Below are 27457 nucleotides of genomic sequence, written 5' to 3' on the forward strand. Positions count from 1 at the left end.
GGGCTGCAGACAGCATCAAACAGGTGCAAATGTGAAGCAGCCTGTGCTCTAACAACATCCAGGTTCACCCTGCTGCTGGCTTTGCTGGCTCGCTCCAGCTCTCACGCTCCACCCTTCGCGTTTGTTTTTTTTTTTTTTTTTTTTTTTCCCCAGCTATTGCAATCTGATAGAGGCGGGTGAAAGCAAGTTGAAGGAAAGGACATTCCCCTGAAGAGCAGCTGGAGAGCAGTCCTCAAGCCCTGTCTGTGCTAAGCAGAGCATAGAGCCTTGCTTTAGCCTAGAACCACCCCAAGCCCCGGAGGTGCACGGGCACTTGAACTGATTTTCCAGGTAAGTCTTTTCCTTAACCCCGGATCTTGGTAGCTGAGAGCTCTCAAACCAGGAAGTTAAATCTGCCTGGGGACAAAACACAGCAGAAATGGTGACAGGGCAGAGCAGGCAGCTCAGCTGCTAGGTGTTGTGGATAGCTGGCTTATTTACTCAGTTGTGAGCCTCAAGCAACTCTGGCATTTGTGCCATCTGCCTTATTTCAGCAAGCCCCATTTAAACAGCCCTGTAAACACCCTCAAGAGATGGACAGACAGACAAACCCACACCAACATTTCCCCTGTGAGTAAAAAGTTACTGCACTTGTTCTGCATGCTGTGGCAGAGGGAAAGGAAGGGGAAAAAAGGGAACAACTAGTTTAACTGGGATACTGGTTTAAAATTCACACAGCAAGAACTAAGCTTGTGCCAAGTTTTCAGAAATGAATAGAACTGTAGTTCTGGGAAAATTCTGGGAACAGCCAAAAGCTGAATGAAGAGAATCTCCTGACTCTGATGCTTTTAACCCCATCATGATCACTCAGTCCTGCTCGGATGGTGAGACACAGTGGTGGCCATGAGGCAAGAGTCAGAGCTCTGCAAAGCCTCTATCCTAAAAGTTATGTGGGAGCCCAAACCATGGCACCCTCTGCTTCTGCCAGGATGGGAATTTTTCATTTTCTTTGTTTTCTTTCAGTAGATGAACAAAATTCCCATATGATTTTGGGTATGCCATTTTCCATCAGATTGGGAATATAATCCTGTTGAACAGTTGGATGTTTTTCTTTTGGTTTTACTTTGGGAGTTGCATACAGGAACTTGAGAGCATTTTGGCACCTCTTAGGTCAATAATGGGAACAACATTGCTCCATACTTACAGATGTCTGAAATTTAGCAGTGCCTGGGGAGAAATAACAACAGTACTTGGCTCCATCAAAATCCTAAATCCTTTCCATCAAGGGCTGGGAGGGCTCAAGCTGCTTTCCACCCCCGTGTTTGTGAAATAGCTTTGCACTGAGCCCTGTGTCATCCCAGATATGGGAAAACCATGAGCAGAAGGTGCAATTGCATCACAAAAAATGATCTCAGAAAATGTGAGGCCCTTGAACCCTGTGGTTTAGGCCCAAACCTTGGTTTCCTCCTGTTGCTGGAGGAGGGCTGTGATTAGCAGGACTGGGGAGCTGAGCTGTGCTGTGGGGAGCAGCTCACAGCAGATGCAGCAGAAAACCTCCCACAGCCTTTTTTGTCCTAAAAAAGCCTTCTGCACTCCAGGTCACATCAGCTTCTGCCAGCATGGAGAGCAGGTGAGACCAGCTTGTGTCTGGCTGCCTAAATAATGAATGAAGCATCATGGCAGGACAGATTTGCTTAGATTTGGTAGCAAGAAGAGATTCTGGATCACAGTGCAAGAGTGGGAGGATTTATTTTCTGCTTCTGCTCTGCTGAGTCAAACCACGAGCAAAGCAGTTCAGATCTGGAGAGTCTCAGTTCCTGTAATTTCTAGCAGGGAAACATTGCTGCTACTGCTTTTGTTCCTTTCTACAGAGATTTGTAGCTTTGCTGGGCAGGAACTCTGCTGAAATATGCTTAGCACAGCTGGAGCCTCTCGTCACAGCTGTAAAAGAGGCAAATAAAAATAACATTTGTGCTCATCAGCAGCGTCCCATTGGCTTCTCTCAGCACTATCACTCAGCTGCCTTTGATACAGACATTAGCCAAATCCTCCTCTTCTGAGCACCCCATTATAAGGGGTGGGGAAGAGCCTTCCACCATTTCTGACACAACCTATTGTTTTTCCCCACCCTTCTCTCAGAGGCAGCATGGACATCAAGGAGTATTTGGACAGAATTTCTTACCGAGGCCCCCACAATAAGCCAGACCTGGCTACCATGTCAGATATATTCCTGCACCACATCCAAGCCGTCCCCTTTGAGAACCTCAGCATCCACTGTGGAGAAAGAATTGAGCTGAACCTGGAGGCGACCTACAACAAGATAGTGAAGAAGAAACGTGGGGGCTGGTGCATGGAAAACAACTACCTTCTGTCTTGGGTCCTGAAAACTCTTGGCTACGATGTCACCCTTCTGGGAGCAAACGTTTTTTTCCCAGAGATGGACGCCTATGCAGAGGAAATCGATCATCTGCTGCTGCTAGTGCAGCTTGATGGCAAATCCTACATTGTGGATGGGGGGTTTGGGATGCCCTACCAGCTGTGGCAGCCAATGGAGCTGGTTTCAGGGACAGATCAGCCTCAGACTCCTGGGATCTTTCGTTTTCAGGAGGAGAGTGGGACCTGGTACCTCGAGAAGGTGAAAAGGAAGCAGTTGGTTGTCAACCAGAGCACCTCGACTTCCCAAAATGCAGAAGATGAAGTTTGCCGTCGGATTTATCTCTTCACCCTTCAGCCACGAGACATTGAGGAGTTCAGGAGCTGCAATGATCACCTGCAGACAGCCCCTGACTCGCTCTTTGTCACCAAGTCCGTCTGCAGCCTGCAGACCGCCGACGGCATCCGCGCACTGGTGGGGTGGAAACTCACTGAGATGAAGTACAATTACAGGGACAATATGGATCTTGTGGAAATCAGAATGCTTGCAGATGAAGAAATAGAGAAAACACTGAAGGAGAAATTCAATATAACACTAGACAAGAAATTTGTGCCTGCCAATACGAGCAAGCTGTCTGTGTTCTAACTCACTGCCTGAATTACAATTCAATTCAGTGGCATTGCAGGAAATTCTTCCCTCTCTTTCTGACAAGCATCCAAAGGTTAATCTTTCTCCTTCCATCTAAACCAGTGTAAGGCAGAACTTACTAGCAAGAGTCTGGAAAATAAATGGATTTTCACAACTATTCCTGCATTTCTTTTTAGGTTGGGTACAAATTATTTCTGCCTAGCTCAATCAAACCATTGCCCTTCTGTTTGTGCTTAGCAGGAAACAGACTCAGCCCATTCCCTACTCCTTTCATCTCTTAAAAGCTTTTCTAAACACACCCAGTGTAGCTGGGCAGAACGATGGAGCTGTATGTCTTTGTCTTTATTAAGTGGTTCTGCCACCTGGGGAAAATCATACCTGCCTCTTAAATTAATACTATATTATTTTGGGAATATAATAGCCAAAACCCACAAAGACATCCTGTGCTGAGTTTCTCCAGTTAAGCCATAAGCCTGTTCTTTTTGCTGTCACATCCACAGCCCGTGGCAGGTCATCCCACACCCATGCAAACCATGTGAGTACTTGAGGACAGGTTATTTATGACTTAGAAGCAATGATAAGAAATGTTAGTAACAATTCTGTGTTGTTTCAGACTTTGCACAGCTCCTGTTCTCTTGGTGACATAACCAAAGAACAGCATTTCTTTGAACTGAAAACATCTCAGAGCGTTTTGTTTGCTCGCACTCAGCAGCAGACTGCTGGGAATTCAGGTTCCTTTCATCAGATTCTACTCTGGGTGTTATTGCACGTTAATTATAATGGCTGAACCAAAACACATGCACAGAATTATTTTTCTGAAACATATCTGTTCTGCTGAGGATGTGTTTGCAGTGATACTAATTATATTGATATAAGGAGAAACGATGAATCTTAATCACATACCTAACGGGTAAGATTTCTAGTAGGAGAAATTACTCAAATGTGACCACTTTGCCCTTTGAGAAGATGCTTGATGTTCCTTTTTGTACACATCTTGGAAGCATTACAACTATGCACTTATAATTAAGCAAATTATATTAGTGAATTACAATTAAATAAAAAAAGCAAGCACTGTGAACTAGAATAATTCAGATGTTTTTTTCCCCCCAAATTACAGCATGTATTCCCAAAATAATAAAAAGAAGTCATTAATCACTGAAGTTGTCATGATTATTTGTATGTGCTAATATTTTCCAGCTAAGGCTTTTAAAAACACAATAACTCACTGAACCTTTTTTCACTTGTTATGCAGCATGTGCAGCTTTCTAGAACTATCAGTTTAGATTTAATAAAAGCTGCTATTCTGCATGTTCAAATTGTATTTCTTAGAGACACAGCAAGCTCCTGAAACCCTTGTCTTCCCAGAGTCAAATTCACTTATGTGTGCTTGGCTGCAGGGGTGCAATAGTTCTTTGTAGCACATGAGGCCCTCCCATCCTATGAGAAAATGAAATATGGTTGTAAAAGAAAGAGAGGCTCCTTATGGTGTGGACATAAACAAAACACAAATAATCAGAAGCAACACAAATGATCAGAAGAAATTGTCCCAGAATCTGGCTTGTTTATGACCTGTGTTTTTCTGTGGCCCCCAAATTAAAGGGAGAGCTAAAGTCAGTGGGACAGCAGGGACAAAGATTGGGATGCAGGTAAAAGTCCAGGCAGGTCTTGCAAAGCTGTGGGGCAGGAGAAGATCCACACAGAGCCAAGAATCTCCATCCTTTGTGGGAATATAGGAAACACCTAAAAGGGCTGTGCCTGCTCCTATGTCAGGGTGTTTCCTGCACTTTGTGCTGTCCCATAGGCTCAGGGGAACAAGTCCAGAGCTATTAAATCACAGACCTTCAAGTCCAGAGCTATAAAATCACAGACCTTTAAGATCAGAGTAGGGAGATCAGTAGGATCAGGAGAGAAGAAACTTTTCTTTCTGCTGACTCATCTTCTGGAGCATGTGCCCCTGCACAGCTCAGCGCTCCTGCTCACCCACAGAGGCACAGTGTACTGCTGAGCAACACAGTGAAACTTGCTGTTGGAAGGAAAAAAAAAAAGAAAAAAAAAAAAAAAGGTTTTGTTTCAGCTTGCACCGGTTTGTTTTTTCCTTATCACTAACTTTGGAGGCAAGTACTTAAAGGCACAGCAGGTTCAGGGAGCTCAGAGCTCCCTGGGAGCAGGATCTTCCCTTTTGAAGGACATGGCTTCTTTTTGAACCCATTAGACATTTAGACAACTATGTGTCTTGGCAAATCTGACCGTGTTACTTTGTGAGGGCTGGTGTCAGCCACGAGGAATAGCTCAGATTATTTCAACAGTTGCCATCCCTGCCAATAAATCAGTGACTTCCTGCCCTGGATTACTCTCTGTCTATCATAAGTTACTTCCTACAGAGATCCAGACCACATCAGTGTCAACAATGTAAAATCTGCATCATTTTTGCAGGAGTGCTTTGCTGCTTTAGGATGGGAGCATCCACCAAGGTGCCCCAGACACTGAAGCCCCTGGGTGACCTGCAGGGTTGAGGATGGGTTTATAGGTTATAACCACTTATAAAAATTGCTCATGATACCCATGCTTTGCACTTCAGCTGTCATTCAGTGACATGGAAGGTTAAAATCTCCTCAGTATTACAAGCAGTTTGGGGACTGGATCATTTTCAGGCTCTCCGTGCAGCACCTAACACAATGAGTTGCATAGCAGGGCTTTCCATGCCAATACAAATAAACCAGGAAAACCATCAGAATATAAACTACTATAAAAGAAGAAGCTCTCTGCCCTCTTTGGCTGCCCTGCTGGAGCATAAGGCTGTCCCTGACAGGCAGTAAGGGCAGCCTGGACCTTTAAGAGCAGCAGTTGCCAGTGCAGCCCTTGCTGGGAACTTTGGACAGCCCAGGGTGGAAAGCCTGAGCTGAGTGCCTGAGAGGTAAGCGCTGCATGCCTGATCTTTAACTTCCTCCTGCAGCTTTGGGTCAGCCCCTTTGGGAAAGCCCACCCCTGTGCACAGCCCTGCAGGTGTATTAGCAAAGCATAAACTACAGGAAGCCCAGGACTGGTGCAAGGGAGTGTTCCAAGTGCAACACAGAGCGTTTGAGAGTTAAACTAATGCTTTATGCTGAGCCAGAGTGTATGAAAAATGCAGCTATTGCCTCACAGTGTAACTTGGAATCAAACAAACAGTGTAGGCATGTGCGAGAGGATCCAGCCTTGGAAGTCCCTCATGATTTTTAGCAAAGAACTGATCCTGATATTCAGCCTAATTACAAAAGGACCCAGTGATCCCGAGGGACGGGTGCAGACAGGCAGAACTAACATCTGAATCTCACTACCCACCACGCTGCAGGAGCGCTGAGCAAAGCTCAGCTGCTGCAGGGCCAGAAGCAACCAAGGCTGAGATCTGGACTGAGGCTCAGGATATTTGGTAACTCAGTTTTGGAAAGCAGAATGTCCCCTGGGACAGGGTTTGCTGTGCCAAGGAAAAATCTTTCTCCAGGAAAGCGAGGGAGTAAATGCTGATTTATGTGGATGCTCCCTAATGCCAACGATCTTGTAGTGCAGCTTTATTATACTTAAACCTCTTTAAGTATTCATTGAGATCAGAGCACATTCTGTCAGCCACCACAAGGCTGTCTCTGGAGCAAGACTTTAAATTGATGAGGCCAGAGAAAGGGCAGCTGGGGAAACTGAGGCATGGGCAGGGAATTTCCCAAAATGCTTTCCCAATGTATTTCCCTGAAGCCTCATTGTCAGCATCCCATGGGGGCTCTGCATGGCTGGATGAGGGGAGCTGGTTTTATCCTCTGCTTTCCCTGTGTAATGGGGACTCCCAGAGCCAGGAGATGGGTTATAGGGAGGGCATCAGGGCTGCTGCTGCTCACCCAGGGCAGGGACTGATCTGGTTTTACCTGAAGGTGAATTCCAAACCTCAGACCCACCAGGCTGATGCACTCCTCTAGAGTCCTGCTGGTCACAGAGGTTCAGCTCAGCACCCTCATGGAGTAAAGCTGTTTCTATCTTCCTATGTAAAACTGCTGAAAGTGAGAATAGAAATAAAAATGAGGCAGAGTACCAGAGGATGAGCCTGCCAATGAACACGTGTGCTGTGTGTTGGGAAGGAAATGGCTTTCTACAAGTGTTTCCAAGGAGATCCTGCCAGAGATGAGTGCCCTTGTCCTGAAAAAAGGGATGGGAAAAATAATAAAATGCAGTATCAAAGGGACATTACTGTTTTTTCATGTAGACTCTTTGGGTCCTTTTGAAGTGAAAATGTTTATTTCTTGTTTCTTTATTGGGATAATTCTGTATTCTATCACATTTTCCTGTGGGTTTGCATTAGCCAGTCTGAATGTTGGTACGAGTGCAGATCAGGGGCTGTACAACCAAGTCATGTGAGTCGTGCTGCTGGCATCAGGACTGGGGTTAAAGTCTAGAGGTTGGATGTGCTCATCTGCTGGGATGGGGGCACTTCCACATGTGGATTTGAGGTGGGATTATCACAAGCTTCTGGCATGGACATGGGGGTCAAACTGCTGGAGGGAAACAGTTGGACCAAAGCTGAGAATATTCAGTGGAAGGGAGTCTGTCCCATCTCATCCACATCAAGGATTTTTGGAAAATCCTCCCAGGGAACATTCAGCCAGGTGAAGGAACCAAGAAATCCTCAGACTTTTTGGAAATTAACACAGCCCTTAACAGATTGTGAATTGTTCTGAACAACAAATATCCTTGCATGGAAAAAAGCCAAATTAAATCTAAACTAAAGGCAAAATAAATCCTTGCAGAGAGAACATGAGTCACTGAATTAGAAGTCTTACAGGGAACCTTTTGTATCTTGACCACACAACCAGTGCCAATGACAGTGTCTTTCTGCTAACGAAGGAGATCAGAGATTCAAAGACACAAAATATTTCCAATAATTTGATCTGAAACTAAAGCCTTTTGTTTGTAAAAGATAGTCAAAGAAACCAAAAGATGATGAATATGCCTTGTATGTACTTTTAGATCAATTCCTCTGATCCTTAGGTTTGAAAAATTAAAGTCCCTTCCTTTCACAGCCAAAACCTCAGCTAAACTCCCCAGAGAAATTTAAGAGATTAAGAAAACAACGATCTACTTCACCTGGAAACCTGTCTGAAATGGTGACACACTGAGATGTTAATCCCAGTTAACTGAATCCATGAATGCAAAACCTTCCAGTTAAATTACCTGTGGGATAAAGAAAGAATTTCTTACCTGGTATGGTAATAGAAACAGTAAGATCTTGCTGTGACTTTTAGGCTGGTATGGTGTGGCAGCTTTTCTGCAAACCTGTTGTTTCTTGATTTTTGAAAAGTTTTGTCATGTGGCCAGAGATTCTGTTATGATATGTGCTGTGTGTTCCCATGGGAGAAACATCCACCTGGTTTGAAGGCAGCCCCTGAGGGAAAGCATTATTGCCACCTGCTCCTGTCATTGTCTCTTTTTAAAAAAATATTTGTAATTCTTTTAGATTCTCAATAAAATGGCCCAGACTAAATTTGCAGGCTGGTTCACAGAAACAGGAGTGAACCCCTTGACAGCTGCACAGCAGTAACTGGTTTCTTTTCTGCTCACACAGGCAAAATGAACATCCAGGAGTATTTTGGAAGAATATCTTACAACAAGCCCCATAAGGATGCAGACTTGCAGACTCTGACAGCCATCTTCCAGCATCACATCCAGGCCATTCCTTTTGAGAACCTCAGCATGCATTGTGGCGAGGCTGTCGAACTGGATTTGCAGTCTACTTACAACAAGATTGTGAGAAAGAAACGTGGTGGATGGTGCCTGGAAATCAACCACCTCCTCTTTTGGGCCTTGCAAGAATTAGGCTATGAAGTCTGTATTCTTGGTGCAAACAGCTATGACCCAGCAGAGAAGGGATACACTGCTGAGATGAACCACATCCTGCTGAAGGTGGAGATCCAGGGAGATTCCTACATAGTAGATGCTGGCTTTGGTGGTGCCTACCAGATGTGGCAGCCACTGATGCTGATTTCTGGGAAGGACCAACCCCAGGTCCCTGGCATTTTCCACCTCATGGAAGACAATGGCACCTGGTACTTGGAGAAAGTCAAAAGGAAGCATTATATTCCTGAGAACAGCAATAATGACATCCCTCATACTCCAGACCTGGGGAATATCCGAAAAATATATAGATTTACTCTCAAGCCACGGCATATAGATGACTTCCAGGAGCTAAATTCCTACCTCCAAGTGTCTCCAGACAACATCCTCAGGAAGAAGTCAATCTGCTCTCTCCAAACAACCAATGGGCTCCTTGCCTTAGTTGGATGGACCTTCACTGAGATGAAGTACAAGTACACAGAGGACATGGACCTGGTGAACATCACAACCCTTACAGATGAAGAGGTTGAGAAGACACTGAAAGATAAATTCAGTATAGTACTGGAGAACAAACTTGTACCAGTAAATGTTCGTGGCTTGCCACCTAATTTAGTGGATCAGATCTAACTGTAACGCTGGGCTAGATGGATCTTTAAATAGCCAAGAGGAAAATTCCAAAATTAACATTAATTACAATAATCTCATTTTTAACTCAAGCTAGTCACAAAGCTTGGTAAATTCCAGTACATGGCTAATTAACTGCATATATCGATTGCATATTTTTTATTAAACCTCTCCTTCTTTAGAAACCAAACATCTTACTAGCTTTGTTTTGCTCATCTGGAAATTGTTTTTTGACTCCTTAACTTTTTGTTCACCTTCTCAAGAAGTCATTTTATTGATACATTTTGTGTCAAATGAGACCAAAATGATGCAGAAGGAGGGCTGTGTTACCATTTTACATTAAAAATCCCTAACCTTTTTTGGCATTATTTCCAATCTTCTCAGCGACTTTTACAAATTATTCACTTCCCTTAACAGTCTTAAAGTGGAGCTGAATTTGGCTTTTAAAGACTTTTTAGAAAAGTCTTTTTGGCTTTTTAGACTTTTTCTCAGAACAAGTCACCATTAGGTGCTGATTAGCTTATGAAAAGTTGAAAGACTTGAGTGCTGTTCCTTTTTCAGAAATTAAAGTAAGATATTTATCCAAGAGTAGCTAAGCCCCCCCAAATCTCTCTAATTTTGAGTACACACTTTTGCTGAGTCTGATTTATCTGTGTCTCTGAATTCAAAATAAAATCTGTAGAAGATGAGATGATTCAACAGTTCTTAAAAATCCGGCTTTTGGTATCAAAACTGGAAAAAAAGATCAATCTTTGCAAACTATAATCTAAACTTTTGGCACCAAACCTTCATGAGATGTCAAGAGGACATGACAATATTATAGATAAAAATCTTTGTATTTATTACAAACAGTATTCTGCACAAAAGCTACCTTACAAAGTGTGGATGCAAAAGAAATGCCTGGGAAGTGAGGACATGCCAGCAGTGTGGTTTCTCAGCCACAAATCCATAGCACAGAAGCCTTTTACAGGATGATGCCTGTGGTACTGTGCAGGATGTGCCATGAAAGAGAGCAACAGAAGAACACCAGCCAAGGAAAAGACTTTGGTGCTTGTTTTAGTCAATCACCTGATGTGCCTAAAACTCAGGTGCTTCCCCAGGTGCAGTCTAATGTGCTCTTTGCCTTTCTCAAAGAGATCTCCTCTGATATTCCACCTCCATCCAATGAAGGGGAGACAGGTTTGACTGGGGGAGAATTAAATAAACAGCACTGCAATGCTTTGAGGATGTAAGAGGCCAGGTTTTAGAGCAGAAATGCAAATAAATGCAAATAAATATTTGCCATGGAATTCATTAGGTGTGGCAGCTCCACAGTTCCCTGCTGCAGCTGAGGAGTTCAACAGATTGAAGAAGTTCCTGTGTGGGCAAAGAAGAATCATTTGTGCACCATGGAGCTCAGGGACACACAGCCTGCAACACCTTGGCACCCATCAGGGCACAGATGAACACCCTCCACTGCAAAATGCTGGCTTGCAAAATAACAATATTTAATTTTAAAAAGTTACAGCGCCACTTGCAACAGCCTACTGTAATTATTTTACACGAGAAAAAATCGAGTTCATTCTGGTCTTAACTAGGGGGAGGCATAAACATCTACTAATAGAGAAGAAACAAAGTTTAATTTGCTCATGGATCAGTGAAGTCCAAAAACCTGAATTCATTTAGGGTGGACTCTGCCCTTTCTTGGAATTTAAGATTCAGGAGCGAGGGCCAGCAGAGCTTAGAGAGACAACCCTCACAATCTGTAGCCACTCCTGGCTTCACTGACTGCTTCCCCTGTAATAAACCACCCAGAAACTGAATACCTCAGTAAATAAAAAGGGATCTCATAAGAGGTAAGTTTATTTTCTTAAAAAACCCCTCCAAAGAAAGATACAAACCCCCCTGGTTTCTTTATGATGGTAAAGGTCATGGACAATAATGTAAGCAACATTGTCTAGGAAAAATGTTCTAAAAATGTGTGGATATAGAGCTGAAATATCACCTGCTAAACAGGGGCTCTTAAAGAGGGCAAAGCAGTGATGTGCAATTTCAATTCTTCTACCTTTCACTCTTCAGGAGAAGCTTCACTTCACTATAAAATAGATTCTTTTGTTTAGGTACAATAGTAGATATGAATTTAGAACTGCAACTTCTTGTTGGAAGTCGTGTTTTTAGATACTTAAATTTATTTAAAAGTATTGCAAGTGCAAAGGAAGAAAAGTTCAGTCTGATAATCAATGGATTCTGCTTTTGGGGAATAAAATGACAGCTCTTTAAAAACAACTTTAAAAAATTACAGACTCGGGGTTGTGCAACCCAGAAAGTACATGTGCTGATGTATTAGGATAAAGGAAATAACATATTTTCATTGGAATTGCTGATACTTTGAATAGTCCTGGTAAGGAATATTTTTGTATGAACACCTTAATTTGCACCTTTAAAATTCTCCTGCTGATGTTTTTCTTTGCATAAATCATAGCCACATTTGTGTGATGACCTTTTCAGTACCTGCCTTTTCATCTGGTCTGCTCATATTTCAAAAGAACAGTGGCTTTCATCTCCTGCAGTCCAGATCTAATGCTGATCAAGCATATTATGGAGCTGCAGAAAGAAATTACAAATAATACAGTCTTGAGAACCAGTTTTACACTAGTGTGATCTATTTAGCATTCACAGTCAGAGTGATAGGATCAAATACACTCAGATTTTGCAAATCAAAAGTGGCATGATGCTTATGTTACATTTAACAAATATTACACTGAACATATCCTCCAACAGTACACTTAGGTATCACTGGAAGCTAAATTTCTCTCTGTAGCAGGTAATTTTTGGTGCTCTCCATTCACTTGGGACAGCTGCCTCTACACCATGAATATTTACAGCATGAATCTGCCACAGAGAATCATCTTGAGAAATTCTAGTTTGCAGTAGATATTCAACAGTTCACTGCTGAGTTCAAGCATTGGTGAGTTTTGAGAAAGTTCAGGACCAGAGAGAGTAAAGCAGCCCCTCTTCATTTTCAGGGTGGCCTGTGAGACACAGGGCACAGGAGGGAATGGAGATGTGCTCCTTGTCTTTTAGGCCACTCACCTCCATTCAGATCCATTATTCCAACACCAAAATAAGCTTCTACAACACCCAGAGCAGACACAAGACTCAGTGGTATGTGACTCTATCAAAAGTCAGAGTTTTTTCAGTTATTTTTATCAGAATAAAGCTCGTCAATTTACTTTTCATGTTAACTTTTTGTAAGTGGTGGAAGAGCAACGTGTACTGAACGAGTGATTAATTTACTGTCACATCCACCAGTGGCAGATTCATGAAAAGAACATGTGAATCCTGGCTCAGACTGTCCTTCCTCCCACTGGCAGGTGACACTGCCTCCCCCAGTGACAATCCTGTCACTCAACAGTGGCTCTAGACCATTTTTCATGAGCCCTTTACACACTCCCCAGCATGATCTCGTATTTCTTCTTAACCCTGCTGTTACAATGCAAATACAGCAAATCCTCATCTTGCAACTGCCTCGAATGGAACTGAAATGGCATCAGCTGTTTGCCAGAGGGATGATTCTAAGACAAAAGCAAACCCACACGTGCACTGCTCTTTGCTCAGGGAACCATTTGATAGGAATACTTGTTTCCTTTAAAAGCTGTTCTGATGAGGTTCAGTAGATTAAAGAATCTTTGCTGGAAGAGCCAGGGCAGCTTTTCACAGCATCATAAATCACTGATGTAAAGAAAAACACAATTCCTTCCTTTACAGGTGAGATGAACCTTGAAGAGTATTTTGCAAGAACTGGCTATAAAGGCTCCACTGAAAAACAAGATTTGGAAACCTTAACCGATATATTCCAGCACCACATCCGTGCCGTTCCCTTCGAAAACCTCAGTATCCACTGCGGGGAGAAAATTACTTTGGAGTTGGAGCACGTTTACAACAAGATTGTGCGGAGGAAGAGGGGTGGCTGGTGCATGGAGAACAACCAGCTGCTGGGCTGGGTGCTGAAGAGCCTGGGCTATGACACCAGCTTCCTGGGAGCCTACGTGTTCAACCCCCACCAGAACGCCTACGCCACCCTCATGACCCACCTGGTGGTCAAGGTCGTCATCGATGGCAAAGCCTACGTTGTTGATGGAGGTTTTGGGGTGTCCTACCAGATGTGGCAGCCCATGGAGCTTGTGTCAGGGAAAGACCAGCCCCAGGCTCCCGGCGTCTTCCGCTTCACGGAAAAAAACGGCGTTTGGTACCTGGAGAAAGTGAGACGGAAACAATACATCCCCAATCAGAGCTTCTCCAACTCCGACCTGCTGGAGAAAAAAGAGTGCCGGAAAGTTTATATGTTCAGCCTTGAGCCACGGACAGTGGAAGATTTCCGTTTCCAGTGCACTTACCTGCAGACCTCTCCAGATTCCCTCTTCACAAAGAAGTCCATCTGCACCCTCCAGACCACCGACGGGTTCCGAGCGCTAATTGGGTGGACGCTCACTGAGACCACGTACAACTACAAGGAAAACATGGATCTGGTGGAATTTGTAACTCTTGAAGATGAAGAGGTAGAAAAAACCCTCAAAGAGAAATTCAACGTCACCCTAGAGAGAAAACTCGTCCCCATTAATGTTAAAGGATCTTACACAATCTAGATGGCCAGGAAAACCTACAGTAATGCTGCGTGTGTACAGCACCTTCCACTGCCTGTGCCATCCCTTCTGCAAGGTTATGGAATTCTTTTGCAGGTGACTGAAGGATACATACATTAATATGAGATTAATGTGAATTTCACTTCGGGAAAAATCAGGAATTTAAGACTCTTGAGTCAGTTAGGTAAAATTATTTCCTGGGAGATGACTGCTGTTCAATTTTTGGCACATATGTAGGATTTGATTTGAATCTGGTATGAGCTTGGGTAAGAAATATGCCTGGGGAATTTTGGACTGCCTATAGCACATGAGTATGGATTATTAATTGTGATATGCTGCCAACACATTTTCTAAGGTTATTATAGGGAGACAAGTCATCTGTGAGCATTTAGACAATGAAGTACACATTTAAAACTTCATTTATCACAAGATCCAACCACTCACAGCTCATCTCATTCCTCTACCTTTAATATGAGTGAAACATTGTCATGTTGGAAAAGAGCATTAGGAGGCATAATTCTTTCACCATCATCTGTAGACAAACCATAGTACAAAATGAAAATCTTCATCATGTGCATCCCTTTGGCCATTACTGCAGTAAACTGCCCCAAGTAATTTTTGGTAGGTAGCTATTCTTCTGGTGATGAAAATTCTGTATATTGCAGTGTTATTGTGGTTGATGGGCTCTAAGGAAATAACTACTAAGCTTTATTTCTGAGATGTAATCATCCTATAAACTATGACTGGTACTTAAATGTCACAGCTGGCTTAGATTTACTTTTGTCCCAAAGGGCGTAGAAATTCTGTACTTTTAGGTCTACATTGTTTCTGTATATGAAGTTAAGCCCCACTATGCCCTTAATTTTGTCCTGCAAACATGAGTGTCCATATGGCTGTCCTGAATGGGTACCACTTAGCACAGCAGCTTTTATGTCAGTGTGTGTTCATTTGCATCAAAAACAACCCAAGGAACCAGCCAAATCTAAAGGAAACTTTTTTCTTTTTTCACAATCACATTTCCCCATTTTTCAGAAAATGTTGTTCCTCCTACCATGCTTCTCTGCAAAAAGCCCAACCAAGGAAACCAGTAAGAAAGGGGAAACATTCTTAAATGCATCAAAAATTAGCAGAAATGCTGAAAAACACTCTTTCTCTCCAGTCTTTAATAAGCCTGAGTATTGGTCAAATGTTGATTCCTCCCACTGAATAGTCTTTTTTGCTCAAAGACATCATCTGATCATTAATCTCACAAATGCTGTAAGTGTATGAAAATAAATAAAAGGGAAATAAAGACATTATGAGTTGTTTTAGGTACAGCTGTCCCTGCACGCACCATCTGCCAGGTGAGGGCTGTACACTGATGCTGATCTGCTGGCCAACCCGTCCCACCTCAAACTTCTTAGGATCACAGGATCAGAGGCTGGAAAAGGCCTTTAAGATCGAGTTCAACAATCAACCCAACATCAGAACCATGTTCACCATTAAACTCTGTCCTCAGGTGCCAATTCCAGGGATGATGACTCCCCCACTGCCCTTGGCAGTCTTACAGTCCTTTCCAACCCTGTGCAAAGATTTTCCTAGTATCTAATCAAAATCTTCCCTGGCATAATTGGAGGCCATTTCCTGTCATCCAGTCACTTGTTATCTGTTCCTTGGAACCTGTTACTTGTCACTTCTTGAACTAAACAGGCCAGTATTGAACAAATGCAGCAGTGGTGCTGGGGATGGTGAGTTCCTACAGGTACTGGATGATGAGGTAGTGGGCTGAGGAAGATGATCACTGAAGAGGATGCTCAGGAGCCATCTCTGCTGGGCATGGCAGCCAGAGCTGTGGGCTGGCCCTGGTGTGTGCCAGCTCTTTGTGTGACTGGCTGTGGTGGCAGCTCATGGCCTGGGTGCATAGAGTTGCACAGGGAGGAGGAACTGAGAGCCAAGCAAGAGGTGACAGGGGACAATGAAGGATCTTACTGAGGCCAGAACACAGCTTTTCTGTTAATAATGGAATTGCAGAATTTATTCAGTAATTTGTGTTCAGCTTATTCCCTCCCATTAATGTGTCATAATTTCTAAATAATTGATCAAGACAAGGTGCTCCCCGAGACATCAGGGAACATTACAGGCTTCAAAACACAGACCACCTCCATTCTATCTGATGGGATTCTCATGTACCCAGCTCACCAAACCACATTTCTCTGTGCCATCAACCACAGCTGTTTTCTTGTCTTGAGGACAGCCGTTAACAGGGTGGTTATTTTGCCTCCCAATGTCCCCAGAGGTTTTCCTGCTGTTGCTCCCAGATAATTGCTTGGATTTTGGTATGCAATGGTTTCTTGGGCAGTCTTGGGCTCCTATCAGCATTTAACTGGGCCTGCAGTGATGGGACTCACCCAGCTATGCCTTCAACTGTTTGGTTCTTACCAAAGATCTACAGAGCTGCTGGTGACTGAGGCTCCAACCATCCCCCTGACTCCCATCTGTTATTAACCACTCTCCAAGAGGGATTTTTCATCTTGACGTGACAATTATAAGCAGGTCTTCACTGAGAGACATGAAATCATACAAAGAAATGTCAACACACACAGCTAAGGAACAGTTTCACAGTTTAACTGAAGCTCCCCAGAAGCTGATGAAAGCAGGTTATTGAGGTGTGAATGCCAGGCCTAAAATGCCTCAGAGGTTTGAGATGAGAATTGTGTAAAACCAAACAAAACCAAACCAACCCCGAGGCCTCATGCTGGGGTTCCATTAGCAAGGCAGTATTGTAGAAGCTGATGTTCTCCCAGCCTGAAAAGAAAACAAACCACCAAGTCCTTAAAGCATCAACTCTCACAGAAACTTGAATTCACATGCAGTAGGGAACTGTGGGATGTCTGCCATCCTTCCCTACCACGATGCTTTATTAGCTCTCTCAGAGAAAGGTTTAATGAGAGCCTAAGTGAATTTGCAGTTTTAGTTTTTAGGACTGTTGTTCAAATGAAGCAAAACAAATGCTGAGAAACCACCCCCCTCCGCCCCCAGACTCATCTAATTCCAAATACAATTTAAAAGTATGGCATTCCAATCAAGAGAAAGACAAGACAATTTCTTTTAAAGTCTGAGTGCTGGATGAAGTCCCAGAATCCCAGCCCAGCTGCCCATTACACACACAGGAAATGCCCAATGGCAACAACAGCCACCCGTGGCTGTAGCATTGCATAATGGAGTGGCTCATTAGAGAACAAGACACAGAGCACAAGAAACATGGTTCAAACTCCACAGCACCTCTGAACATCCTGCCCCTCCCCAAGAACCAAAGTTTAATCAGCTCAAGCATTACTAAATTCACACTGGATGGCTCACTTCAGTTGGACTCTGCTCCTGGACTTTTCAAGATCCAATACTAAGCAGAATAAAAGTAAAAGAGAAACATCAGCAAGAAAGACAAAGTTGTTCAGTATTTCCATATTTTCAAGCCCAGCACTTATTACAAAATAAGCCTGGCAAAGGGAAGGACCAAACTTCACATGACAAGGGACAGACGTGAGCTGTCAGTGAGCACCACCTACAAACCACACTTCAGGCACCTCAGGGCCACAGGCACGAACACTTCTGGTGTCTGGTAACACTTCACCACCTTCATTTTGCAGGTAGCCATTCTCTGTAATAAAAACACTATTTACCCAACCTGCTTCTGTTGTCAAAGAAGAAACACTTTTCATTTAGAAACATGACCATGTGGGAACATGCTACAGCTTAGGAGCATAAAATGTACCGGAGTCTGTGTCAGAGCCAAGAAAGCCTGAATCAATGCAGGTTTGCTTTACAAATATTTCACTGCTACGCTTAAACCTCTGTCAAGAGTAGTTCAAGCACAGATTTTATACAGCAGAATGTTTCTATCTCAGGTAGGAAGCTCGAGTCAGACTTAAATCCATCCATCTTTACATGTATTTATACCATTGGAAATGCAGGCAGGTATTTCAGAAGATCCCACCATGTCTGCTTGTAACTCTGTACTTAAAGTACATTTTAAAAGTCACACAGGGCTGAGTTTTGGTTTTGTCTTGCTCACAGTAACACAATATGGATGGTGCTTTGAAAGGCACATTTTGCAAATGCCCCATGAATAAAAGATTGTGCTAAAAATAAGCAGCTTGGTAGCACTGAGCCACCAGCTGAATGTGAACAGCAAAGCCCCCAGATTTAAAGACAATAAACTAAAATCTACCATTTCCTCACAGTTGGTGTTGGGCATGTTTAGGAAACAGAACCAACCTTCCTCTGACCCAATTCCAAAATAATGGATTTTCTAGGAAGCTCTTTAGTTTCTCATGTGCTTATCCATGCACTGTGCCAGTCCATGCCCAGCACTCCCTCAGGAAATGACATGAAATGAAGGAGCCAGAATGCCCTTTGATGAGAATTACCCCCTCTGGACTGAACAGAACCCTGCAGAACCCTGAAAAAGGAAGACTCCATGAATTCATCTCAGCCACTCTGTTATCAAAATAACCCAAAAGCTTCTCTACATGGCACCACTGGAAGCTCCCCCAAGCCACAGTCTCTCAGGACATGCAATTGCAGTGACATCTCCTGGTTGCTGGTGGTTCACCAGAACACACTTTACCCATCAACTATTCAACACAGCTATGCAGAAATTCACTCTCCATTCAAGAACTGTGTTTAAAGAGAGAGGAATAATTTTCCTACTTTATAAGCAAGAAAGAATAATGGGATATATTCCAAGATTTTCTTGTGATGACCAACAATAAATCATTTCATAGCTCAGGTCACATCTTCCATGGGAAGAAAAATGTCTTGCCATCATTAACTCCTTTTCAGCTAGCAGTAATATATGATCAGGTTTTAAGTAATTGAACCAGTAGCATTTAATTAGCTCTGAAAAACTATCTGAGATCATGAATCACAGCCTTTCCACCTGCACGAAGTCCCCTTACTAGGTTAAAAGTATATTTCTCTTTCCATGTGTGATCCATCTTGAATATCTAATTAGGTGCTCCTGATATATGAATCACAGCTGATATATCACATGCAAAATACAGCAGACACAGTGTGTCCTTCTTTAAATAATTGAGTTTCACATCTGGCTTCATTGAGCTGTTAAAAAAAAGGACCAAAAAAAGCCTTGTGCCCATGGCAGAATGGCCACTCCTCACTTCAATTAGCAAATTCCTCTTCCTCCAGAGAGCCAGCATTAAGGATGAGTAGCTTGGACATGCTGAGGAAATGTAGCAATAGCAATAATTCTTGTTGAAAGGGTGTACACAGAGAACTGCTGATTTTGGACAAGACCACACTGATGTTTTTCAACAGGTCCAGAGCACCAACTGACCAAAGAGAATGGTGTTTCTATCCTAATACTGCAGATGGCTTAATCACATGTTAAATAAATCACTGCACTCAGCTAATGTTGGGGGACATCTGTGGCCAGCACAAAACAGGATCACTCCTTGTATCACACTGTATTAAGCATAATTTTTTTACATTAAATAAGCTAATCCACAATCATTAACACAAAAACCCACAGTTTTTATTCAGCTTTCAAGTATGTTTCTGAAACTGTTATTATGCTTTTATGACAAGACTTACATAATTATAAGATTGGATTTTTTTACTGAAAAAGAGGCAAAATTAGCAAACTTCTTTTGCAAGGCAGAAACTAAAACAATCTGCTCAGATGTCAAACTGTAAACGTTGCCCAATATTTGGCTGGCTGTATAAAAAAAAGTTTTACTACAAAATCCTCTATTTTTAAATAAACTTTATAAAAAATAAAATTCAATAAAGTGGATTTTATCTCTCTGTTCTTCTCCCATCTTACTTTTAGCACAGTAAAAAAGCCCACAAACCAAGCATGTTTCTGCTGACTTTTTACAATTTGAAGAGAGCGCAGGTTTCATTTTCATAATAAAGCAAGCAGTGAAAGCTGAACTGCCTTACTGAATTGGACATAGCTCATCTTTACTCCAAATACTTCTTTCAGATGCTATCCTAAATTGTAAATAATGCTGCTTTTGATTGCATGCAACACTGAATTTAACTATGCAGAACATTTAAAGAGACTGATGGGATGAGTGCCTCACTCATGAAAAGCTGCTGAGAGAGGAAAGGATGTACAACATCCATTATATAAACACCCACTTTGAAAGTGTCTGTCCTGTGGATGGTAGAAATTTCAATGAGAATAGAACAGATTTACAAATCCAACCTTTACATTAAATAGCAAAAACTCCAAACAATCTCCAGTTCTTGGTACTCTGTTTGGTAGGCATTAGGTAACAAGCTCCACTTGTGCAGTTGACATTAATCCTGAGGTTTTAAGAACATTTTCTTAGCTCTTTTACTAGGTCTTGGGTTACTATTCCCCTCTTCAACTTCATCATCTTCATCATCATCCTTGAGTACACGTTGGTCCCTTTTTCTCAAAAATTTCTTCCCTATTGTCCCCACTAAGGTTTCATATCTGTAGAGAGAATAAAAAAATTACACTTTTTACTAAAATCGGAGGAAAAATCATGGAGCATATCCTAAACCTAATCAACAATTTAACTGGTGTAAAAAACATGGTCTTTAAAAAGCCTGGAGAAGCACAAGTGGTACATGACTTATTGCATTATTATTCACTCTGAGAGGTTTCAATTTGTTAGCAAGGAGGTAACAAGGAGGGAATGAGCATGGAATACCCTGATATCAAAGGACAGAACACCCCTACAAGTTATTTTATGCCCAAATGTGGTGGAGATTCAAGTGAACATACACCAGCATTCCTGGAAAATCAAGTTCCATATTTATTGTGGGATTTTAAAATTTTGTTTGTTTCCTTTTTGGGTTTTATTTCCCCAAATAAAATACAGTCACGTATCATATTCCTAGCTAGTACTGATTATGTCATAAAATGTAACTTACCTTCTGGCCATTTCTTCATCTGACACATCAGCCTCCATTTTATCATCCTCTTCAATTTCTTCTTCCTTGCACTTTGAGTTCATTTGGATCATTAACTTCTGAAAATGAAGTGAGAAACAGCTTAAACATGCAATCATGACACAATGGCAACAGTGCTGAAATTCACTGGTAGAAGAGCATAAGAAACAAGAATGAATTTAGTAATTATTTTCTGTTGTTGGTTAGGCTAGAGCCCATTGTTATGAAAACTCATGAAGAAAAGGCAACAGAGAGTGTTTTCAGTGTATTGTACTACTCAAACATCCTAAAGGGCACTCCAAACATCTCCAGGAGACCAGAGAGATGATATTAATTTTTCGTACACAGACCTTGAAATGGCTTTGTTAAGAAGAAAGAGTATCTTCAAGGATTTATAGTAAAAGCCATGAAGCAATCATATGCTGAGCCACAGGGACAGCAAGTTCAAAGTAGCTAAAAGAACTCCCTAGTAAATTACTTTACACAGCCTTGTGCAAATCTCTTAGTCTTTACACCTTCATCCTCCTGCTTCAATTCAGTGGTAAACTTTTCATTATTGTCCCTGGGTATTTCCATCAGCATGAATCATGCCAGAAAGAACATAAAGACTCTCTTGCCCAACATTTTTACTTTGGAACTCTAAGCCCTTACTTGTACAAGTAAGTGTTGAATAAATAGGGTTGAATGTTTGTAGATTGGACTCTGCATTCTGTGTCAGGAGGAAAAGTGAGCTTTTGTTTTGGTGAGCAGCATGTGGGACTGTTTCCTCACTTCAGGGAGGGAAAATCTGTAGGAGTCATGCAATTAGTGACCAACAACACAGGGAGGTGAAAAGATTCTATTTACCTGATGCTGCACTGATCAACATTTAGGGTTGAATGATGGAATTTCAGGACATGAGAGGATTTATGGAAGACGTTGCAAAGGCCAATAAGGCTGCAGTGTGAACCCTCAAATCCCCATCCCCAAGGGCTTCAATCCTAATGTGAGACAACTCAAACCAGGATGTTGAAATGGTACCTCAATTTCTGGATTGAATCCTTTGAAGGACATTCTACCATAAACGAGATCCTCACATCGCAGAAAGCTTCTCTCTTCTATTATATGGCTCCTGCATGAAACCCCAAACCCAGCGTTTTGTCAAACCATGCACTTTAAAATAATCAAATTAAACAAATGCAAAAGGGATGTGCTGTCTTCCCCCCACACAAATAAACAAAGCCACAGTGTATTTTAAACCATCAACTACTTTCTGCTTAATTGCTCTGATAAATCTTTCAGTACAAGGAGCTTGGATTGCAAAGGAATCCTTTTTGCCAGTAAAGCTGTGCCAGTTCCACAAGCAAAATTAACTCTCCTGACAAAAAGCACTCTTTGCTGGTATGGTTCCACCTACATGAATACTTTTGCCAGAATAAAAATACCACATAAATATCACTCCCCAGGTGGCACTACTATACCAGCAAAAGCTTCTAATTAATTTTTCATTGTGCTGTTAGACCTGGCATTAGTTGAGTCTGTCAGGGCATAAAACACTGTGCCACTCTCTGTTCAGCAGATTTTCCCCTTCTCCCTCCTTTTTTTCCCTCTTTTAATGAGCATGGAGTGAGAAAAGAAACATGACCCTAAGGCATTCATAATACACATGCCAGATAAAAGTATTTCCGTGGAATGTTCCATCCTTTTCCTCACACATATGTACCAGTTCCCTCATCCTCTTCATCTCCCATGTAAATCAAACTCCATGATCACAGAACTTAGGCTGAAGAGATTGAGCTCATTGTCCTGCCTCAAGGTAGTACCAGCATCCTGGAACAGCAGAGGTCCAGCTAACCTGTCCTAAAAGACTTCCCTTGATGAAGAATCCAGTGTCTCCTCAGGCAATACTCCAGAGCTTCAATAGCTTTATTGTTACAAAAGTTCTCCCAGTGTCCAGATTGAACATTCCTTGCTGCAACTGAAGCTCAAATACCTTTTTGTCATACCCACCAAGAGTAATGGAAAAGAGTTTATCAATGGCCTTATTCAATTACAGTTAATTCTTAGTTTTTTCAAAATTATGTATGTTCTCCCTCAGTGGAATTTTTTTCCACTTCTGAAGGGATGAAACCCAAGCAGTTTCAAAAGTGGTTCTCCTGCTATTTAAAGCAGCTTTCTAAAGAGCAGAGAGCAGGACATCTTTTTCCTTATTAGCAAAGCCTTCCTTTATTTTTGCCACTATTTCTACTATTTCAAAACCAGGATTTGAAGTGAGCTGGATGCAAGAGGACAGAACTGTGATGAACCAACTTAACCATGTGTCTGGAGCTGAATTTACTAACACAAGGTTTCAAACTTCTTTTTTCAAATGAAGGGGAAAAGCAGCAATGAATGAATTGGATCCTGACTGAAAGGAATAAATTACATGCATCTAGAAGAATGTGTGAGTGAAAGAAAACAAAACACACAAGAATTGAAAGTAAGTCAAACTACACTAGGCAACCTCAAGAACAGCCCTCAAAATAAGTAATAAAGTTGTAATGCCAGTCTGTCACTGTTTTTGCTTCTGTTAACTGGTTATTTAGAATACTTATCTTACAGGAAAAATTATGAATATGCTATTTCCATTTCAAAACAATCCAATGATGATAAGAAGTACAAAAGATTACAAGCTTACTCTTTTTCCTTTAGATCTGGTACATCAAGATACCAGTGTTCTTCACTAATTATCTTCTTTTCTTCCTCTTCTAGTTGTTTTTTAGTTTGTGAGTCCAAACCCCTTTGCATGAACTACAAAGAAAGACACAAACACACAGCTTCAGTTTCCTGCATCATGAGTATCTTCTGAACATGCAGTAATTACATGATGGCAATTATCCATTACATAATGTTTAGCAGTTGATACAAAGTAAATGTTTTTTGTGATTTTTTTTTCTCTGAGTTTGGTCAAAGTCTGGGCAAACAGACAATGGAAAATTAAAATAGCTAGCACAGCTATCTACTGAAAGCCAACAGTCAGTCACACCTTACATATAAAGAAACTTGTCCTGGCTAGTTTTGATGGACTGGAGTTATCACAATTCCCTAATTTTACTAAGGCTTTTCGAATGTTTCAGCAATGGCCAGAGAGAAGGTAATGGTGTTGAAGTGATTGCAGCACATCAGGAACCAACTCCATCCACACAAACAGCACCAGAGCTCAGAGATAAAGGTACTGGGCTTTTTTAAATATCTGTACTTTCAACCATCCTCTTCTTTTCTTAGATTTAATGAACTGGATTGCATTTTCAGCTCTGAAGGCAACAAACCTGCCTTTGGAAGCAGAAGAAAGTAAGACTTTGAAACCAGACTCTGAAGAAAAGTCCTCTTTATCCAGCTGTGCTAAAGGAAGATATTCTCAGCTCTTCAGTTCTCACTGACCCACCAAAGTCCAGCACTGTTATTTAAGCACCTGTTAGCTCACTGCAGGAACAGTTTGCCAAAATAGTTGAGACTAATAATGAAGTTTAGGGCAAGACTGCTATTTTTTCCTAACACAAGGACACTCCTGTCACTTGCTTCCTCGGTGATAACCTCTGTCAGAGGATGGGAACAGGTAGGTAGGAACAGTAACCTCTCAACAGCTGGGAGTAGAAGAAGACATCTGTCACAGCCTGTAAAAAACTGCTGAGAGCACAGAACTCTACAGACCTGAGGCCTGTGAAACAGCATTTTAATTTCCATTTGTCTCAAGTCAGGTGCCTGAACTGAGTGACAATTAAGTCTAAACAATGTCAACGAAATATGCTGAGACAAAACAGAACTCTTCAAAATTTTATGGTGATAATCCATAGAGTCTCACCCCTCTAAAATGTGGGACCTCCCTGAGGATGTGCAGAAAGTGTTTGAGTAACTGGACCTGTCAGAGATCTACATCTATACCAACCTAACTCCCAGACAAAGGTAAGTCCTGTAAGAATATATAGGTGTGTAGTGTATGTATTGTAAACAACCCACACATCTTTTCAGTCTTTACAAAATACCCAACCAAACCAAACTCAGAAGTACAAGCTAGTGTCTCATTTTACATTTTTATTTCTATTTGCATCCACTGTACAAGATCTTTATTGAAAGAAAAATTGACTTCTGTTTTCTGAGTCGATTCAGAATATGTCAAAGCTTTCCAATTAAAATTACAGTATCTTCTTGAGGAAAATAAGTGAATCTATCATGTGGAAAAACACATTGCTTGAGGAAATTGGTTAGCCAGTCAGAAATCTCAACACAAGAAATTCTGCTACAAGAACCCAATTAAATAATAATTTCACACTCCATTTTAAAGATTATGTTCCTAAAGATTACTACAGGAAAAACCTAGGTAAAAATTGAGTGATGAGGTTTTTCTCGGATGTAAACACACACTGATGAATTAAAAATATACTGATTGTGGTAGGCACACAAGTCAGTAATTGAGGAGTTGTTTGGGTAAACTTCCCCAAGCTATTCGACCTGGATCAAATAGTGCAAGATCTAAAAGTTTGTCTCCATTGTCACCAACCTCATGTCACCAACCACACTTCACCCACCTGCTGAATTCTGGTAATACACTGGATCACTACCTGCAGAGGCAGCTGCTAAAGGCTTAATTAAAACATTTGTAAACAGGAAGATCTGCAGAAACAAAGTGCTAAATGCAAGATCTGTGTATGACCTTTTCAAAACCTACTGATCTCTTCAAAGCTGGTTATTACTGCCTGGATTGTGAACCTGCAAATGTCATGGCAGCATATTCACATGGCTGGTTCTCCACGGCCTTCCACAGAAAAACAATCTAAAAACCTGCTTTTGAAATCTCCAGGGGGTTGGTAAACTGGCAAACAACGGAAAGAAAAATTTCATTTAAAAAGTGTATTATGTAAAACTAAGGAAAAATAATGATGCTGCCATCCAGGTTATGGGAGTCTGACTGTGTCAACACATTGCTGGCTGACTCAGTTCAACACCTACTCCCTTTTGAGCGTGAGGCAAGATGTATTTTGTTCCTTCTGTGTACAAGTTTTAGATTTAGCAGCATGCGTTAATTAGGGTAAACATTCCATCATCCAACTGTAGCAGGGTGCACTTTATTTGAAAAATTGAACTGAAGTCAGCTAACTCTTTTCAGCCAGAATGTGAAATATAGGCCCATATAAATATGTGGGGAAATAAATGGCTAAATAAAACACCACAAGCAAGAAGCCACAAAAGCTCCATCATATTCAGTTAAAAAATTGAATATTAACGTTGAAAGAAAAAGAAAAAAAAAGAAAAAAAGGAACTCAACTTTCCCAGGATGTTTTCCAGCAATAAAGGGCCATCAATCAGAGAAGACTGTATTCTACTGAATTAGGAGTTGTAGTACATGGTGTGAAGCAGAATCCATTAGCCAGTGAGCAGAGACTGATTTCACATCGGTGACGTGAATCTCACAGTTCCAAGGGTACCAAGCACATCGGGATGCCACTATGATCCCTGGCATTTATGAGCTGGGAACGTTGGTTAATACTGGATATTAATGCCCATTCAGGCTGGGATTTCCTTAGCCAGCAACAAAAACAGGGGTAAAAATGGACACACCTAAACTTTTTTTCCTCAATACTAAAAGCCCCACCCCCAAGTCAAGCAAGCAGCATTGATAGTTTCATTCCAATGTGCTGCTGAGATATTTTTATTTAAATTCACAATAAGGAACCCAGCTGCAGGGGAGCGAGGTGGTACGAAAGCGCTCCCAGAAGGTGCGCTGGGGCTGGGCTCTTGAGGCCAGAAATGTGCTGGAATCACGGAGCTGCTCTCGGCACGGAACCCTGCAGCTCGTCACTCCCGAGCCCGCCGGCCGCGTTCCAGCACCTCGGGGCCGGCAGCAGCGCGGACCGGCGAGGGGAGCAGCCCGGCAATCCCGCGGGGGCAGCGGACCATGGATGAACACATCTGTACCCAGAGATGTGGGAGAGCCGCGTGGCCGGCGATGGGCACGGGAATGCGCCACGGCACGGCTCCGGGACATCCACCCCGGCCGCGGTCACAGCGCCCACAGGGCCCTCCCTCCATGGGTACGGGCACGGCCCGGCCCTGCTGCTCCCGGGCCGCCGCTTCCAGCCCCACCGCAGGCCTCAGGCACGCCCTCCCCTCCTTCCCCCTCACCTTCATGCGCAGCAGGTTTTTGGACAGCTTGGTTTTCACGTCCCCGGCCATGGCGGCCCGCAGGCCGCGGCGAATCCCCGCGCTCGCGTAGCGCCGAGGCCGCGCACGCCGCGGGAGGAGCGGGGCGAGGCGGCGCGGATCGGCTCCACCCTCCGGCCGGGGGCGGCCGCGGCCACTGCACCCTGCCCACGCCCCGGGAGCCCCGTGTAGTGATGCAAAACCAGCGATGGAAATAGTAACTTTACGGCTGTGCGGGGTGAGGGAGATCGGGGGTGTCAGCAGGACAGAAATCCGC

At 42.5% G+C, this 27457-nt stretch overlaps 4 protein-coding genes across 5 annotated transcripts; 3 read left to right on the forward strand and 1 right to left on the reverse strand.

Moving 5' to 3' along the window:
- The first annotated feature begins 241 nt into the window (after positions 1-241).
- On the forward strand, positions 242-4161 carry LOC117001266 (arylamine N-acetyltransferase, pineal gland isozyme NAT-3-like). The gene is made up of 2 exons (XM_033069453.2): positions 242-330; positions 2119-4161. The coding sequence occupies exon 2, from the start codon at positions 2126-2128 to the stop codon at positions 2996-2998; it is 873 nt and encodes a 290-aa protein (XP_032925344.1). The 5' UTR covers positions 242-330; positions 2119-2125; the 3' UTR covers positions 2999-4161.
- Positions 244-9481, forward strand: LOC117001265 (arylamine N-acetyltransferase, liver isozyme-like). Of its 2 annotated transcripts, none has more exons than XM_033069452.2 (2): positions 244-330; positions 8586-9481. In XM_033069452.2, exon 2 carries the CDS (start codon positions 8591-8593, stop codon positions 9479-9481), a length of 891 nt encoding a protein of 296 aa, XP_032925343.1. In that variant the 5' UTR covers positions 244-330; positions 8586-8590. The 2 variants fall into 2 exon arrangements, with proteins under 2 accessions (XP_032925343.1, XP_032925342.1); XM_033069451.2 differs by lacking the exon at positions 244-330 and adding an exon at positions 5765-5915.
- A 1745-nt stretch (positions 9482-11226) lies between these two features.
- Positions 11227-20287, forward strand: LOC117001267 (arylamine N-acetyltransferase, pineal gland isozyme NAT-10). The gene is made up of 2 exons (XM_033069454.2): positions 11227-11313; positions 13226-20287. Exon 2 carries the CDS (start codon positions 13231-13233, stop codon positions 14101-14103), a length of 873 nt encoding a protein of 290 aa, XP_032925345.1. The 5' UTR covers positions 11227-11313; positions 13226-13230; the 3' UTR covers positions 14104-20287.
- Positions 19609-27283, reverse strand: MPHOSPH6 (M-phase phosphoprotein 6). Its single transcript, XM_033069456.1, has 5 exons — positions 27163-27283; positions 23681-23793; positions 22045-22135; positions 21007-21104; positions 19609-20563 (listed from the first exon to the last, which is right to left on the reverse strand). The coding sequence occupies exons 1-5, from the start codon at positions 27211-27213 to the stop codon at positions 20404-20406; spliced, it is 513 nt and encodes a 170-aa protein (XP_032925347.1). The 5' UTR covers positions 27214-27283; the 3' UTR covers positions 19609-20403.
- Positions 27284-27457: the final 174 nt, after the last annotated feature.

This window comes from Catharus ustulatus, chromosome 11, assembly GCF_009819885.2.
Source record: "Catharus ustulatus isolate bCatUst1 chromosome 11, bCatUst1.pri.v2, whole genome shotgun sequence".
Taxonomy (NCBI): domain Eukaryota; kingdom Metazoa; phylum Chordata; class Aves; order Passeriformes; family Turdidae; genus Catharus; species Catharus ustulatus.

Excerpts from the sequence above, each read along its gene's own strand:
- LOC117001267 (XM_033069454.2), top strand. The coding sequence starts at position 13,231 with ATGAACCTTGAAGAGTATTTTGCAAGAACTGGCTATAAAGGCTCCACT.
- LOC117001266 (XM_033069453.2), top strand. The coding sequence starts at position 2,126 with ATGGACATCAAGGAGTATTTGGACAGAATTTCTTACCGAGGCCCCCAC.
- LOC117001265 (XM_033069452.2), top strand. The coding sequence starts at position 8,591 with ATGAACATCCAGGAGTATTTTGGAAGAATATCTTACAACAAGCCCCAT.
- MPHOSPH6 (XM_033069456.1), bottom strand. The coding sequence starts at position 27,213 with ATGGCCGGGGACGTGAAAACCAAGCTGTCCAAAAACCTGCTGCGCATG. Across the intron at positions 21,105-22,044 it reads GATTCAATCCAGAAATTGAG|AAGTTAATGATCCAAATGAA; the intron begins GTACCATTTCAA and ends CTTCATTTTCAG. Across the intron at positions 20,564-21,006 it reads GATGAAGAAATGGCCAGAAG|ATATGAAACCTTAGTGGGGA; the intron begins GTAAGTTACATT and ends TTCTCTCTACAG.